We start from the raw sequence: 17721 nt of genomic DNA on the forward strand, positions 1-17721 counted from the left end.
CAGGGTGCTGTGGGACCATTTGGACCCCTCCGTCCCTCATTCCAGTTCCCTCCTTCTGCCCGTGTCATTCGTCCACTTGACTCCAAGTGTCGACCAGGGAAATAAAAGGAAATGAAACACGACCAGGACATGTTCCCCCCGGTCACAGCGGAGGCTGTTGTTGGGCAAAGGTGAAAAGGAGGCGGGGAGACGCAGCCTGCGTGTAACCCTCAGGCCCCTCCCTCTGCTCCAGCCCACGTGGATGGTGGTGCCTATTTGGGGTTCTTGGGGTGTCCCCTCCCTCTGGGTATCAAGAGACAGCCAAAGGCAGGTGACAGTAGAAAGAGAAGCCAGCCGGCCAAAGGGCACACTGTCTCTGCCCCTGTCCCCACTCCAGACAGGCATCTTCGAAAATCCTCACCAGCAGCTCTGGGGCTGACACTGGGCGGGGTCTGGGCTCCCCACTGCACTAGCTTCCGGGAGCTGGGTGACCTCAAGGCAAGTCTTGGGGTGGAGATTTCCTGCCTGCACACTCCCCTCAGAATCCTACTGCATTCCTTGGTTCTGTTTCTAGCCTTTGGAACTTTTAAACTTGGAGAGTAAACCAGAGAGGGGAAAGGAGAGGGAGAGAGAAGGAAAAAACCAGTAATGTCCCAGACACGCAGGAGGACCCGGAGGGGACAGGCAAAGCTAGAGCCCAAACCCACACCTCAGCAGCCTAACCCCAGAGCAGAGGTTCCTGCCTTTGGGGATTCATGGTGCTCATTCAGGAACAGTGTGTGCATGTGCACACACACACACACACCTGCAGGGCACACATGTATGGCTGCAAATACTCATGGGGCTTCCCAGACCACCCTGAGTCCACCGGTGGACCCCTGTGGTCCGTCTGGGGGCCCCTACACTCAGGAAAACCAATGTTTGTCTTCCTGTAACTGAATGGCCCCGTTATCTGAGGGTTTTCTTGATTTTACCTCTTTCTCCTCAGAGGAGCAACAGCTTACACTTATTGAGTGCCTATTGTATACCAAGCACTCAACCTAAACAGCTCATGGAATCCTCACAGAAGTCTTATGGTGGATCCTATATTTATACCCATTTTGAATACAAGGAACCCAAGGTCCAGAGAGGTTAAGGCACTTTCCCAAAGTCACACAGCATTGAAATAGAGGAGCTTGGCCCCTCTACCCTGAGCTGCCTGGCCCCAGCACTTAGCTGCTAACCCAGCCATCTACAGCTGATATGAGGCACTCTGGGTGTCTTAGAAGGCTCCAGATGGATAGAGCTAGTTGTCATCTGTGTGCGCGCGTGCGTGCTGTGGCCCTCTGCGCTGGGTGAGCGTATGGTCCCTGTCAGCGGGAGGAGGGAGGGCAGGGGAGGAGTGAGCGATGGTGGCAGTTACGCACCCCCCCACCCCGCCCCACCCCCGCCGCCCTTTGAGACATGGCGGAGTCTGCTAATCCACTTACTTGATAATTCACTTATATCATGTCTGTTTGGCAGCGTGCACGCTCCCACGCACCAGCTCTGGGGAAGGCGAGATGGTTTTGCCTGGAGGAACCCGAGCTGTTTTTCTGGGGAAGGAGTGGGAAAAGAAATACACCCAACAATGGACAGTAATGGACCTAAAAATAGAGGGGCGGGGGAGCTGCGGGGAGGGGGAGCGTGGCGACCGCCTTCCACCCAGCACGTCTGCCTGGAACGGGCAGCCCGGCCCTTCCCACCCGGGGTTCCCCAAATATCTGGCCGCCTCTCAGTGTGGGGGATGGGCATGGAGAGAGCAGAGGTAGGAAGGGGGGAAGAGGGGCCCCGGGGCCTCTCCCCGGTGGAGAATTGTCCCATGACAGTGTCCTGGGGCCAGTGGCCCCAACCTTGGCCGCACGCTGGGAGGGAGTTTGTTCTTAGAACCCATCCTTGGGCCTGAGCCACAGGCGCTCGCTTCTTGCTCCAGCCTTGGGGGGCAGTGGGAGGCCAACCTTCCCCTCCGATGTTCTGAGCCTTTCGCTCCCAGGCTCTTAACCCCTCTTCCTTGGAGGAAGGACTGGCCAGCCAGAGCCAGGGCCTTCCGGCAGCTGCTAAATGTCAAGATGGACGCTGGCTCCCTTACCTCCCAGGCTCCCCGCCGGCCCTGCCCTGCCAAGCGCATTAACTCTTTTCTCCCTGCATCTCTCCCTGTGCAAATTCTGCACAACCCGTCTGCCCTTCACTTGGCCTCACGGGGCAGGGCACTCCTCTCCCGGCCCAGTTAAACCTTCCTCCACCTGTCCACATCCTGCCCGCCCTTCATCCAGGCCTGCCGGAACCCCACCTTCCCGAGGAAGCCTTGCTGACCATCCCAGCCAGTTCCCATCCAGGCTTGTCATCGGGGCCATTTGTGGGGACCAAGCCACAGGTGGCTTTTCTGGGGTCACCTCAGAGGGCTCAGTTGCTCTCGTAAGAGCTCAAAGTGCCCGGGTTACCTGACCTTGAGTCAGTGCCTGGCCTCTAGGGGCCTCAGGTCCCTCCTCACCTATGGGGGTGACGGTGAAAGCGAGGCTCCTGGCGTAGAATCGGACCCCTTCTTCGGATCAGCTGCACCAGGCTCCCAAATCTGGCCGGGCATCCGAGTGCCTGCAGACAGGGTTGGTGGGTTGGCTGGTTGGCTTTCAATCCGGAGCAGAATTTCTGGCCTTAGGGCCCGGGCATATTTGCCTCTTCCAGGAATTCTGATAGCAGCCAGGTCTGATGGCTGCTTCCCACGACGACTTTGCACACAGCGGACATTCCGAAATAGTGGATGAAGAAGCGAGCGAGCAGATGAATGAAATCTTGCAGGCTCAGTCTTACCACCCCCCCCACCGGTTCCTGCACAGAGTGACACACCTGTTCAGGGGTGCCCAGCTGGGTCCTGGGGGAGCAGGCCCAGGGGTCCTTCCTGTCTCCTCTGCCCCACCGCTCCTTAACTCCTTGGAGACCAGGAGGGAGAAGAAACCCTTGCCGGTCCCAGCTTGCGGTTGTTGGCACGGCCGTCCCCACCCATCGCCATCCGTCTGGGTGCTGTATGGACTCCGGAGACTTCTATGGCATCCGGAGGACCCAGACAAGGGACCTGCCGAGGAGGGGAGTCACTCTGCAAGCCTTAATTAAGCGCCTTACAGGTACGGGGCTCCGCCTTCCGGGAGCACACATTAGCCCCAGAGGGTGCTAAGGAGAAGAAAAGGTGCTCATCTCCAGACTGGGGGCCGGCCTGGGCGAGGGCAGTGGCCAGGGATGCAGGCCCTGACGAAGGGACAGTCAAGCAGACACCCTCGGGCTGGAGGGGAGGAGCTCCAGACAGGCTGCCCCACGCTGAAAGCCAGGGGTCAGGCGGGGGCAGCAGGAAAGGGAGCTGAGCCCAGAGGACTAACGAGGCAAGAAAATGACTTCAATAGGACCATAAAACAGTTTGTCAAGCCATCTGTGGTGCGAAAATCCCCTCCGTTGCCCCTAAACCAGGGAGTGCTCGGGGCAGCGCGTTCGGCTTCCCGGCTTCCCGCCGCCGAGCGCGTGATTTGGAACTTCTAACCCCGGTTCTGCCTTTTGCTCACCAAAGTGACATTGGCCACGTTGCCTGGCGAGCCTGACCCCCGTTCGTCATGGGAAAAACAGAATTCGGAGTTGTGCCTTAGCTCACAGGATTGTCATGCATAGAGGAAATGAAATTTTGCGGGAAAAACCAGGATCACGATGTCCGGCGCCAATAGCAATACTCCGTGTGGAAACCGAAGGCAGGGGGAGCCAGGGGAAGGTCGGGACAGTTTGGGTTTGGACTTTATGGGAAGGGGCAGCCTCTAGGGTTACTGGCGGCTCATACGGGGCGTCTGGTGGGGGATGGGGCAGCCGGACAAAAGTTAGGGGAGGGGCTTCGACCTCACCCCTCCTGGACCCGCCCCTTTCCGTGGGTGCTCCGCCCCCACCGCGCCCCCCAGTCCCCTGGCCTCTTGAGGGACCACCAGGCCCCATTGTTCTGTTCTCCTGCAGGGAAGCCAAGGGCCGCTCCGGGAGAGGAGGAGGGCGCCCCTCGACCCCCACCCCAGTGTTTAAATCCTCCATGCCCAATTTTTTTCTCCTCCGTGATAAAATATTCATGTCAGCAGAGCAGGCCCTCTTTGGGAAGGCTGCATGTGTCTGGCTTAGGCTTTGCACAAGCTTTTAAAGAGCAGGACGCTTTTCCTACTCTCTAAGCATTTTCTGAGTCCTGAATCAATAAAGCACTTTACTGGGCTTCTCCGGCTGCGGCTCTTCTCCTGCCGGCACCCTGCCCCCCTCCTGCCCGTCTCTCTCTCTCTCTCTCCCCCTTTCTCTCGCTCCTTCTTTCTTTCAGCCTCGTGTCTCCCCCTTCTTTACTTCTCTTTACTTTTTAAAGAGGGATTAAATGAAAGGGTTGGCTCTTCGGGAAGGGGACGCAGAGAGCAGCTCGGCCGCGCCCAGGCTGGAGGTCCTTGGCTGAACAGGTCGTGTCCCTGCACAGCAGGAGGAGGCCAGCGGCTGAGCCTTCCTGCTGGCCCCGGTGGGGAAGCGTTTTTTTGAGCTCTGGGCATGGGGGAGGAGGAGAGCTTGGGCGAATCCTGCTTCTCTCAGTGCTTTTTCAGATCAATTAGAAAGTGTTTACAGCATGACCAGAGAACACAGGACCAACATGTGACAGAAAGGGAGCCCGGAACAAAGAGACATGTGCAGTGTGAGCCAAACCTATTGCCAGACTTCCTAGGGAGCAAGCCGTCTCCTTTGGCCCTTCTGCTTCTTGTGGTAATGAGCCCCTGTCACTGGGGGCATGCAAGGGGCCGGGGAGCCATTCCTTGTCTGACTCAGACGCCGACGCAGGTCTGCTCAGTTACGTTCCGCCGGGTGAGGGGCTGCGGTGCAGAAGTGGCCCTTGCGGGAGGGGGGGGGGGCACACAGACCAGCCCAGGCTCTCTTCAGTTGGGATAGAACCTCCCACCCCAAACATTCTAGAAATTTGGCTGTGGGAAGAATCCACACATGCCAGGGCAAAACAGAACGTACCCTTTTTTTCTAATGTTTTTTTTTGAACAGTACAGCTGTCCCCCGCCCCCACCTTCTCCGCGGTGTCAGTTAGCCACAGTCAGCCAAGGTCTGGAAGCAGGTGATCCTCCTCCTGGCATGTAGTGAGAAGGTCCCTCGTAGCCTAACGCTTCGTCCCCACGCCCACGCCCTGCCCTCGCTTCATCACATCACCCAGACATTTTATCTTCTCACGTCACAAGAGGGGAGAGGGCGGCCCAGGGAGGTGTGTGTGGAGAGGGTGGCCGCATTCACGTAACTTTTATTCCAGCATTTGGTTATGATTGCTCTATTTTATTATCAGTCATCACTGTTAACCTTACCATAGGCGTGTCCATACAGGCAAAAAAAACAGTCTATGTAGGACTTGGTGCCATCTGGGTTTTCAGGAATCCCCTGGGGGCTTGGAAAGTATCCCTTGTGGATAAGGGGGGAGACCACTACAAGAGTTTAAGCTCCTAGAGAGACGAACTCTTGTCTGGCCAACCAGAGCCCTGACAAGACGTCGCCCGAACCCTCTGACCGTTCAGCCGTGGGAGGAAATCGGTCTTTCCGGGTCTGCGATCCCGGAGAGCAGCATCCGGCATTGGCATCCCTGCCCCTCTGCCCGGGGCTTCCCAGCTGACCCTCTCCTGGACAGTCCTCCAGGGCAGCCTGACGCCCTCGGGTGGGCAGAAGGTCTTGCTGGCTGTGTCTGGTGGGGAAGCCAGAGGTCGGTACGGGACTGCGGACCCGGCGTCCGCGCTCGCTGCCGCTCCCCATCTCTCAGTAGTCCCTTGACCACGCTGTCCTCCCTGGGTGGCGCTGGGCAGGCCGCTTACCCTCTCTGAGCCGCACCAGAGCGATGAGATGGAGTGAGACGAGCGAGAAAGTGCCCCTCATGTACACTCTCGTGGGATCCAGGTGCGGGGGTAGGAACGTTTAGCAAATACCACTACGTGCAAATAGTCACTGGGGGTGTAGAGCAAGGGGGGGCAAGACCTGGTCCCTGCTGGCCTAGAGTCCAGCCCTAGTCATGGAAGGTTCTGGAAGGAGGTCTGTTGTGGGCAGGGCTGAAGTGAAAGGCCTCCCTTTCCTCCCAAACAATTTGGGGAATTGGGCAGAGGAGAGGTGCTCTGGGCAGCTGAAGACCTGAGGGCAGGGCAGGTTCGGGGGGTCTAACGTGGCTCCTTCATTAGCAGATGTCCACGGTGGCTGGTTCAGAGTCGAGGTCTGGGCATGACCTGGTGTGGGGAGGCGGTGGCTGTCGCCGTGACCTCTGGATGCTCATTGCCAGGGTGGATGAGCCCGGGGAAGACCCCTCATTCAGGCCCCTGGCCTTCCCAGTGAGTAGTGGCTGGGCTGGGAAGAAACACATCTGACAAGAAACCAAACCCAACAGCAGCAAACCCCACCCCAACAAGAGAAGCCTCCCTGGCCAGCTGCCGCTCCAGCCCTGAAGCAGCGTTCTGGTGGTTTCCGCTGATTCACGGCGGGGGTGGGGGGTGGGGGGGTGACCTTGCTGAGGTCCAGGCTTCGGCTCAAACAGAAACCCGAAAGGGAAGGGGAGCGAACCCCGCAGGCAGAGGGAAGGGAGAGAGAGAGAGAGAAACAGGACGGGGTCAGTGGAACCACCCAAGGAGCGGGACGGGGAGTCTTGCGGGGCCGGGGGAGGTTAGAGACGGGCAGGGCAGCGAGAATTAGGATCTGTTCCCAACAGAATCTCGTTTCCGCTTTGTTAATAATTTATCCCCGCTGCAACTCTTCTCTTACCAATAAATAGGAAATAATTTGTTAGGGAGAATTCCCCTGATACCCCAGCTTTCTCCATGGAGTAGAGGTGGGGATGCCAAAGGGTGTGGGAGACTGAGGAACGTGGGCTGGGGAGGCCAGGGACAGAGCGTGATCCTTTCATGAATGGGGAAACTGAGGTACGGATAAGGCAAGGCCCCACCCAAGGTCATACGTGGTGGTTAAGAACGGTCTCCTGTGTCCCAGCTCCATGACCCTATGGGTCAGGGAACTTGTTATTGACCTACACACTTGCCCAGGCTGGAAGAGTCCCCCCCAGAGTTCTAGAAGCATCATGCAAGGTGGAGGCTGGGGCTAGCTCAGCTACCGGTGGGCTTCCCCCACCTTTGCTCTTCCCTGAGTCCTGTTCTGCAAGAGGGAGCTGGCGGTGCCTGGATGACCCTCAGAGCCCCCTGCCCCGCGTCCCTCCCCCTTGGTGTCCCCTGCCACCCCTCCCTAGGGCTCCCCTTGGCCGCCGTCCGCCTCCCACAGGCAGATGCCTCCAGCCGTGCCGAGGTTGATGGGCTGAGCACGAGACGGTTCAGTTGGCAACTCGGCAGACAGGTTCAAAAAAAATCTGTCAGCTGCTAAACTGTTCCCTGGGCCTGCCCACACGCCTGGGTGGCAGAGCCATGGGCTGTCTGCCTCCGGGTGGAGCCCGAATCTCAAGGGAGCGGCCCAGGTCTGGAGGCGGTGTGTCCTTCCCTTCTGGGTGAAGGGCAGAGTTTCCTGAATTGCCCCTGAGCCCGACTCCCCAGCTTCTGGTCCCCCCTCAGCCACTGGGAAGCAGTGTGACCTTGAGACATTGCTCGGCCTTTCCTCATTTACAGAGTATAAATGGAAGGACCCCATCTTCCAGGATAGCGCACGGGCGGGGCGTGGACCCTGCTTTCGTGCTCCAGCCGCAGGATTGGTGACAGCCGGCCGGGACGCTGTCCCTCCACCCGTCGCTGGGGAGCTGGGACCACGCGAGGTGCTCGCCACGCAGCACCTGCTGTCGTTCTCACAAGGGCCCCAAGGAGTCAGCCTGCCCACTCCCCTGGAGTCCATCCACTCCACCAAGGTCTCCCAAGGAGCCCCTAGGAATGCCAGGGTCTTGGCTGTCGTGGGGAAGGAAGCCGATGAGGCCACTGCCCTCGCGCCGCTTCCCCTGCAGAGCAGGCGTTGAGACTTGACTCTGGGAAGCAGAGAGACTTGTACGTGGCCGGGGGGGAGCCTGGAGGAGGGCTGTCCCATTTGCTTATCCTGCCACAAATCCAAGGGCCCTTCCCACCATGCTCTGGCCCGCTGCTGCACACATTCCCCAGACCCGCCGCATCGGAGCCCAGCGAATGAAATTTCATCTCGACACAGGTTAGGATGCAAGGCTCGTCCGCACAGAGCTGTTTATTCCTCTGCCCGAGACTTGGTTACGACTCTGGTGGCCGCCCCTGCCCAGGCTCCTTGGTAGGGACCCCAAGGTCCAAACAGCCAGACTTCCCCTGGGCTCGGTTACCAGCGTCCCTGCTAATAGTCAACTTTCCCACTCAGTTATATTTTTTTGCCCAGAGCTTGTCCGCACTGTTTACAGCCTGGCCTCTGACTCCCAGCTGTACCCTTTGCACAGAAAATAGCGCAGGAGCAAAAGCATTCAAGAGACCATTGAAAGGTCTGAAATTGGTGGTATGAAATGGCTTCTCCGTGGAAGAGTTCTTTCCAGGCGACTCCTGCTCAGTGTCTCCGTGGGTCTGTTCCCATTCCACTCCCTGGCGCTGTGGTCCTGGCTGTCCGCCTTCCTCTCGCCCTGCACCCCTGCCTTCACCCCTCCCAGTCACCCCCACCACCTAACCTCGCAGGTGACTTGCCTTGGTGCGTCTGCAGAGACAGGAAAGGCATGATAGGACGGGCTCGGTGTCCCCAAGAACTCCTTGGCTAGTCCTACTCTGTTCAGAGGAAGGGACGTGGGGCTGGCAGGTACTGGGATTCTCGGCCTGTGAAGAGGAGGCAATTCTGCAGCCCTGCCCCCACCCCAAGGGGCTGCTGGGAAGATGCCATGCAGAATGGCTGTGATGCGCCTCGCCCAGCCTTGGTCTGAATGCCATGGTCATTACCCACTTCTGAGCCCGCAACCCCCCAGGCAGTCTGTGGCTGGTGTGACCTCCTGGTTTTACCGTGAATGAGCCGGTTGGCCTCCGCCTTCCTTCCTCCCTTTGAAGGTTGCCGGGGGAGCTCCTGAGCTAGCGTATTGGGAGCTGCTCTGGAATAATTATTGCTACCATTTGGAGAGGTTTTCTAGGTATTTCATACACATTATATCACATGCTGTTGGATGAGAGACTACATATTCAGAGAGGTAAAGCAACTTCCTCAAGGTCACACAGCTTCAATGGATAGAGCTGAGGTTAAAACCCAGGAGTTTTAGACCCCAAAGCCAGTTTCCTTAACTGCTCCAGAACAGGGGTTCCTCCCTGGGACGATGGGACCCCATGTGTCCCCAGAGTTTGCATAGAAAATGTGGTGTGTTACATATTTCGGAGGGATAAAGTTTCAAAGATGGAATCAGGTATGGTTTTTATTTATTTACTTTTTGGGAAATATTTATGAACCGTCTAAAAAAATAATTACTGCTTTCAATAATATCAAATGTTGGCTTTGGTATCATCCTAAAAAGTTTAGGGGTGCCTCCAACACCCCTAACTTTCTCTCTGGCTTTAAGTCAGGTGTTGTCTGGATTGTGTTTCATGATTAGTCTGATCTCATGGAGATGCGTGGAAATGTGCGGACCAAGAAGGCGCGCAGCCGCGGGCCCTCCAGCCCGGCCCCTCCCTCCCCCGTGCCATCTTGAGCTGTCAGATTGAGGCACAGCTCTGGGGGTGGGGGGCTGGGGGTCAGCTGGGCTCCCAGGCCCAGGCTCCTCCTTGGGAACCCTCGCTAGGGGAGAACAGAAGGAAAGCCAGGGAGAGAGCAATGATGCTGGGGAAGAGCTGCCGTTTCAGCAGGGTCGGTGCCTTGAACAGGAGACGCACGCCGCACCCCGAAGCGGTTAAACGGGATTCCAAGATCTTGGGGCGGGAGGGCGGGGTAAGGGAGAAGAGAAACAGGAGGGCGAGAGAGAGAATTGTGCTGGCGATGGCTGGGGATTTATTTATCGTGCTCGCTGTTGATTAAGCCCGCTCAGCAGCAGGCGCGGGGCTGGTAAATACACAGGCTGATTCATTACTTTCTGACCATCTGCTTCCCGGCCCGGGGGGCGGGGGGCCAGCGGGCCCCGCAGGTGATGGCAGCGTGGTGTCGGCAGCCGGGCCGGACCCCCGTCCCCTGGCAGAGCTGGCTGTGTCAGTCTTGCTGGTGACAGCCGGGAGCTGTGTGGGATCCCACGGCCCGTGGTGGGGACTGCCAGGAGGCTGGGCAGGGTGAGGGAAGTTAGGAAGGGGGGGTGAAGCAGGACTGGGGGAGGGGGAGGTGTGGGGTGACTCACAGCAGTCCGGGCGTGACGGGAATAATACCAGCATTCAACATGAAATACAGTAATACTAATCCAATGGTCATGATATTAATGACTAATTAATGGGATGAGAGTAATAACTGTAATTGAGTGAGCGGCTACTGAGGTCCAAGCCCTATACAGAGGATTTACTATGTTGTCCCAGATAAGCACAGATGTCCCATGATGGATGACAAGTGGACTGGGTTTAAATAGGGAGTCAGGCAAGGAGGGCTTCCTGGAGGAGGCGCGTGGGGGAGGGCTCTGAAAACGCTGAGGAGGGAGAGTGGCTGCGGGAACATAAGCTCAGAGGTCAGAGGGGTTGAGGCAGCCAGAGAAAGGGCACAGCCTTCGGTGCTGGGTGGATAGGAGTTATCCGGGTGGGCAAGGCAGCTTGATGTCCGGTACCCGTGGGCTCGACACCAGGCTTGGAGAGCGACGCTCCAGACAGAGGGTCTATGGAAATCATCAAAAACTCACATGTCAGTCCTCGCACCCTGACCTTCCCCTCGCCCCAGCTTTCTAGGGCCCAGGTGGTGTCGGAGATCTATTTGCTCGGGGCTCTGGCAGCTGGAATCTGAGATCAAAGTCGGCCTGACCCCTGAAGACCAGGGCGGGGCCGGTTTCCTCAGAGGCCCCTCCCCGGGGCTGGCAGGTGGCCGCCCTCCTGGCCGCCCTCCTCCTCTTCTTCACATGGTTTTCCTCCGTGCACGCTCGCCTCTGGGGTCCCTCTACAGATCTCAGTTTCCTCTCTTTCCAGGGACCACAGTGGTGTTGGGTCAGGACCCACCCTGACGGCGTCTGTCGGGCCCTCTCTCCAACCAGTCACATGCCCACAGCCTGAGGTTTAGGGAGACACAATGCAGCCCCCAACAAGGTGCCGGGGACAGTGGAAGGGGGCCTGGGAGTGAGAGGAGGGGTTGCTGGATGGTGGGCAGGGATGCCAACCTAGGGGCAAACTGTGTCCTCCTGCCCCCAGTGTCCATGCGAGAGCTCTGCCGGAACTCCATCCCAAATGGCATGACCATGACCAGAGCCCATTCTGCCTCCGGACTGGGTGTCCTTCAGAGCTGTCGGCCGAGGGACTGGGGTGGGCGCTGTCCCCCACCCCACAGGCAGGCTTGCTTCCTTTAGTCACCAGGCCTGGCCTCTGCAGGCCAGTGAGCCAACCCCAGGGGCTTCTCAGCCCCTTCTCATGCGGGATGGACAGTGCAGGGTCACTCCTCTGGAGCTCAGGGAAGCTGGGACCTACAAGGTAGACCCTTCTCCCTGCTGGGAAGCCTGTGAGGACACTAGCGTTTCAGGACAGCCCCGAGGTTGTCTGGGACAGGAAGAGTTTCCTCCTCGAACACCACCTGCTGCCAAGGAGGCCTGGGCCAGTCCTGCCTAGTCCCCGGCCTCCAGCAGTTTCCCCATCTGCTGAACGAGGCCTTGGACTCGGTGGTAAAACCCTTTCATCCTGAGGTTTGCGGGTCCTAAGAATCAGCAGGCCTGGGCCAGGTGGGGTGGATGGTGGCACCACAGGGGACCAAGGACAGATCTATTTTGGTCGAGGAGGGCTTTGTGGAACCTGCCTCAGTAAAACCCTGGGCCAGCCTGCCCACCGAGGACCCCTGGGCAGCCCGGGAGTGTGTCCCCCATTAAAGGGCATCAGCGGCGAGGCTGCCGTGGTGTTGCCGGTGGGGGCCTCAGCTCAGCTGCCCCCCAGGGAGGCAACAAGACCAACCCCCACCCCCCGTGGGAGACGAGGCGCTCATCTTGGAGTGAGAGACTTTAACTCAGATCCAAGCTGTTTGTCTCTGAGCAAACCAGAGACGTGAAATATTCATCACAAAGAGATATGAGTGGTCTGGGCGCTGTGGTTCTTCATGACAGTTTTGGGTTTTTTTTAAATTAATAGACCCTGTTTTAGAGCAATTTTAGGCTCACAGTGGTGGGAGTTCCCAGCGCTGCCCTTGCCTCCCCACTACTACTCACATTTGCACTGGTTTGGTACGTTTGTCACCGCTGATGAGCGACGCCTATAGTTACGGTCAACCGGAGCCCTTGGGTCCATCAGGGGCCGCTCTCAGTGTCGTCGGGCCGGTGGGTTTGGACCGATGCACAGTGTCCTGCCTCCACCATAACGTGTCACACAGAATCGCTTCACTGCCCGAAAATCCCCCCGTGCTCCTCCTAGTCACCCCTCTAGCCCCGGGCAGTCCCTACACGGGTGACGTCTCTAGGCCTCCGGGTGAGTTCACGCTGTGGGCAGACTCGGGAAATGGATCTGAACCACCAGGGAGGGGAGCCACGGCGGGTGCCCGCGGGGCCCAGGAGGGGGGGGCTGCCAGCCTTCTCTGGGTAGGACAAGAGGAGAGAGAGCAAGTGTGGGCAGTGCCCTGTGTCCCGCAGCCAGCATCCACCCCTGAGCCTGCCGGGCCTGTGCCAAGCCCCGGGAAATGATTCGCCCCCTTGAGAGGACCCTACAGGCACTCAGTGTCCTCCCAGGGTGTCCCGACTGCACACGAGGCGGGCACACCACCCGGGAGGCAGAGGCAGGCCTGACTGCTATGCTGGGCAGCAGAGCGGCCCAGGTGTGGCTCCCAGCGCCTGGTGGGTGCCTTGGGTCAGCCCCCCCCCCCACCTTCCCGAGCCCCGGGGTTCCTTCATCCGGAGCCTGGAGCCTGGAGCTAATCATCGTGTTCTTTGTTGGGGGGTGAGACAGCAAGCGGGAGAAATGAGACACTGAGGTCTATAGCTGGCCTCGCGAGCCTGGCATTGCAATGTTTGCCGGGACTTTGACTTCCTCTCCCAGGGCCACGCCTGTCGCTCTCATGCCGCTGTTTTAAGGGTCAGGAAGGTGTCTTGGTGCAGATGTTTGAAGAGTTAAGAACCTGAGTAGGAATTTTCAAAGCAGACAGAGGGGAAGGGTCCGTGGAGGAGAGGGAGTGCCATGTGCGAAGGCTCCGGAGGGCAGGGAAGCGGGGTGCGGAGGGTAGGAGTACTGGGGGGGGCGGCTGGGCAAGGCAGCCGGGGTGGGGGGGGGACTGAGAGCAGGGCCTGCGGGTCCCGAGGAAGGACTAAGGACTAAAGAGTTGCATTAAACAGGCGGGACTTTAGGAGCCACAGGGGGCCTCGGGAGTGGGAAATGGGGCAGATCACCAGCCCAGGGGAGGCTCCTGGTTCTGGACCCCAAAGCACAGGTTCTGCCTCGTGGGGTCAAAAGCCCTGGCGGTGCGCAGTGGGGGCCGGGTGGGTTGGAGGCTCCCCGGGCCCCGCCCCCGGCCCCGCCCCGGCCCTGCCCCCCGCCCCCACGCGGTCAGCGCCAACCCCTCCCGTCTGCTCCTCCGGCAGGAGAACCCTTACCTGTGCAGCAACGAGTGTGACGCCTCCAACCCGGACCTCGCCCACCCGCCCCGGCTCATGTTCGACAGGGAGGATGAGGGCCTGGCCACGTACTGGCAGAGCGTCACGTGGAGCCGCTACCCCAGCCCGCTGGAAGCCAACATCACCCTCTCGTGGAACAAGAGCGTGGAGCTGACGGACGACGTGGTGGTGACCTTCGAGTACGGCCGGCCCACGGTCATGGTCCTGGAGAAGTCCCTGGACAACGGGCGCACGTGGCAGCCCTACCAGTTCTACGCCGAGGACTGCATGGAGGCCTTCGGCATGGTGGCGCGCCGCGCCCGCGACCTGTCGTCCTCCGGCGCCCACCGCGTGCTGTGCACCGAGGAGTACTCGCGCTGGGCCGGCTCCAAGAAGGAGAAGCACGTGCGCTTCGAGGTGCGGGACCGCCTGGCCATCTTCGCCGGCCCCGACCTGCGCAACATGGGCAACCTCTACACGCGGCTGGAGAGCGCCAGGGGCCTCAAGGAGTTCTTCACCCTCACGGACCTGCGCATGCGGCTGCTGCGCCCCGCGCTGGGGGGCACCTACGTGCAGCGGGAGAACCTCTACAAGTACTTCTATGCCATCTCCAACATCGAGGTCATTGGCAGGTAAGGAAGACCTGCTGGGGGGCGCTGGGGGGTTACCTGGTCCTGGACTGCCGCCTGGCTCTGGGGATGTCAGCTGGTACTCAGGGTGGTACCTGGTTCCCAGGATGTTACCTGGTTCCTGGGATGTCAGCTGATGCTCAGGAGCTTACCTGGCTCCTGGGACATTATCTGGTACCTGGGGTGGTACCTGGTGTTACATCAGGGGGCTGTCTATGGTGGCCAGGGCTGCACAGACAAGACACATGGTTTTTCCTTGGAAGGAGGTGAATTATGGCTGATGATGTCCTCTGGAGGGCCTGGAGAGCTGGAAGGTCTAGAGAACCAGTGGAGCTGGGCAGTGTGGGCAGGGCTTGAGTGAAACCTGGGCGCTCAGGAGATGCTCTGTAACTGTCCAGCCTCTTATTGAATTGGTGCTAGTGTCTGGGGGTCCTCAGGGCTGCCCTCAGGCTCAGTGATTTTCTAGAAGGACAGAATCTAGCAAAACAGTACACTCTCAATTACAGTTTATCACACTGAAAAGACATTAAAATCAGCAACCCAAAAAGGTACGTGGGTGGCTCCTGGAGACACCAGTGCAAGCTTCCGGTTTTCCCTTCCAGTGTAATCCTGCAGACCGTAGTCAGTCCTCCTAGCAATGATGCATGATAACGTGTAACATAGCACCAGCCAGGGAAGCTTGGCCACGCCTTAGTGTCCGGGGTGTTTTGTTGAGAATTGATCGTGTTGGCATGGCTGAGTGCCTGTATGGTTGACCTTGGTCTTCAATCCCTTGACCTAGAGGCCCCCTGCCCTAAATCACATCACCACCATCAACCAAACTAATGTGTCCCAAAGCCCCAGGTAAACAAAGACACTCTGACCAGTCAAGACATTCCAACCTCTCAGAGATGACCTCCGTGGAGGCTGATAAAGGACCAAACTTGTCTTTGGCATATGCAGGGTGTGGACAGCCCACACCTGCTGAGCTAATCCTTTACTCACAGCTTTGGAGAAGAATATATCTCCAGGCCACTTTGGGTGGAGGCAAAAAACTATCTAGATTTAAAAAAGCCTTTGATCCCCGGGAAAGGTGGCAGATGATTAAGTGACTGCATGATACCTGAGTCATTTGTTCCTTGGACAGATAATGTGCGGGTCTGCGGAGACAAGAGCTCTGCCCCTGAGCCAGCTCCCTAACACCCCGGTCTGCACTCAGGAGAGGCTCGGGAAGGCCTCATCCCTGGGTCAGCGAGGGCTCAGTGATAGGGAGCAGCCCTCTGTGACGCTGTCCTCATTTGACTCTTGGACAGGCAGCCTCAGCGGTACTTGGAAACTTACTAGAAATGTACATTCTCGGGTCCCACACCAGACCTACTGCATCCTAACCTCTGGGGTGGGACCAGCAATCTGTTTTAGTGAGCTGTGCAGGGAATTCTGATGGGTGCTCTAGTCTGAGAACACTGGTGCGCCAGGTGGGAGCATGGTTCTGGAGCCAGACAGCCTGGCTGGATTCCCGGCACTGCCAGCCACTAGCTGTGAGGCCCTGGACAAGGACCGTTCTGTGGCCCAGTTTCCCAGTCTGTAGGATGGGGATGATAACAGCCATGTCCTTCTCATGGGATGGTGGTGACAGTTAAACAGGCTAACGAGGGGCTTAATTGGGATAGGGAGCTTGGCTTAGGCCATGTGGGCAGGGGTCCCACCAAGAACTCCACTGGGACAACATACACTGGGGGCATCTTTCCACAGCGGGCTCCAAAGACCCCAGGTATAGAATTGCTGATGAGAGGAAAAAGCAATTTGTTGCATGGTGTGTCTGGTATAACCCCTTTTCTGTAAAATGTATAATACACCCGTGTGCATAATTTCTACATCTTGGGGAGGCACTGGAAAGAAATCTGTCTGGACATAGGAAGAGCATCAGGGCTTCGGGGCAAAGGCTGGGAGCTTGTATGCTGACCGATCACGATGGTCCTGCCTGCAGAGTAGGGCTGTCGTTTTCAGCTCATGTTTGCATTTTATTTCCTGTGGATTCTGCGTGTGTATAACGGGGGGGGGGGCAAGGCAAAGACAAGTGGTTGATGAGATGGTTCAGGGTCAAGGCTGGCAGGTGCACATGCGGGGTCCTGTGGTTCTGACACCTGTGACTTCTAACCCTCCCCCACTTGGGGCAGGATATGTTAAATCAGGAATGTTCTGGAAACCACCTGACAAATGGCCACTGTTGTGGAAGCTCGGGGTCAAGGTGAAGCTAGCTCTCTGATCCGTGTCCAGGCTATGGGCCACTGGTCCTCTCCGTGACCTCTGCCTGCCCGGGGAATGCAGTGACTGCTTCCTCCACCCGCAGTCCTAGCAGGCTTAGCAGCGTGGTGGGGATTGGGGATTGTGGTCGCCTTTCTGATCTGCCTTTAGCTGCTGCAGGGGGACCCCCCTCTTCAGGAGTCTGGTCAACAGCCCTCCTTCCACCTCATTGGGCGATCTAGGGCAGGTGAACAGGTCCCAGCCCGACCCCTCTGTGCCCCTCTCTGTGCCTCAGTTTCCCACTTGTAACTTGAGGACTGGGTACCTGGAGACCATGTCTCCCTGGCAGGATGGCAGGGCGGCCCCCGCTCAGCAGCTCCCAGCTCCCCTTGGCACCCAGCCTCTGCGGGCGGCGGGGATCAGACATAGTGGTGGCGAAAGTAGGGCTATCAATTCACTGAGGGAGTAAGTACTCTTCAGGCGGCTGGTTGGCAGGAAAGTGGCAGCTTGGCTTATCGATTAATTAGGTCTGGTTAGATGGTTCAGCAAACGGCTGCAACTTCCTCTGCTTTTCCTTTTTAAATTCCGGGTGGGAAAGCACAGCAGTGCCAGGAAGCCAGAGAGGGCCAGGGAGACAAGATGGGCAACAAAGGCGTATGGAGGAACCGCCCAGATGGTGCCCTTGATGTTTCTGAGTGGGCACCTGGGGAACCTGGGGGTTCTCGGGTTCTGGGATCTCAGACTGAACCGTTCTGGGATTTCCTGAGTCTCACAGCCCGAGTGCCTCCCCCTATAGCCTGCCAACAAAAGTAGCTGATACTTACTGAGCATTTGCTACAGTCTCATTGACTGAGTCTCACTGAGCTCCGAGCTAAGGTCTGCATGGGCATTTTCTTATTAAATTAATAGTCGTTTGACTCCCCAGTGGGTTATTGAATTGCTAAGATCCCACAGTCAGAGAACGTGACATTGAGCAAGCCGGACCTGATCCCCACCTTGTAGAGCCTTCCCTATAGAGACAGCACTCCGCTCTACCTCCTGTTTTCAGATGCAGAGGCTGAGGTCAGGGAGTATAAGGAAATCACACAGCTAAACTAAACACCAGACAGCTAAGACTCAACCCAGGCATGGCCAAGCTCAAGTACATCTCTGTACAGGGCCATCTCACTGAGCAAAGCAGCTGGAGAAAGCCCAAGGACCTGTGGAATGAGGCACAAGTACAGAGCAGGCGTGAGGGGAGAGGCTTCAGCACCTTGAGGCCTCCTG

General features: G+C 58.2%; 1 protein-coding gene across 3 annotated transcripts in view; it reads left to right on the top strand.

Annotated features, from left to right (window-relative positions):
• The window catches only part of NTNG2 (netrin G2), a 65797-nt gene that overhangs the window by 16234 nt on the left and 31842 nt on the right, over nt 1–17721 (top strand). For all 3 annotated transcript variants that reach the window (XM_045082636.1, XM_045082637.1, XM_045082638.1), the window contains one exon: nt 13592–14235. In XM_045082636.1, coding sequence (XP_044938571.1) covers nt 13592–14235 — 644 coding nt within the window. The remainder of the gene's footprint in view (nt 1–13591; nt 14236–17721) is intronic.

This window comes from Mustela putorius, unplaced genomic scaffold (genome assembly GCF_011764305.1).
Source record: "Mustela putorius furo isolate JIRA1106 unplaced genomic scaffold, ASM1176430v1.1 tig00000596_pilon_pilon_pilon, whole genome shotgun sequence".
NCBI lineage: Eukaryota > Metazoa > Chordata > Mammalia > Carnivora > Mustelidae > Mustela > Mustela putorius.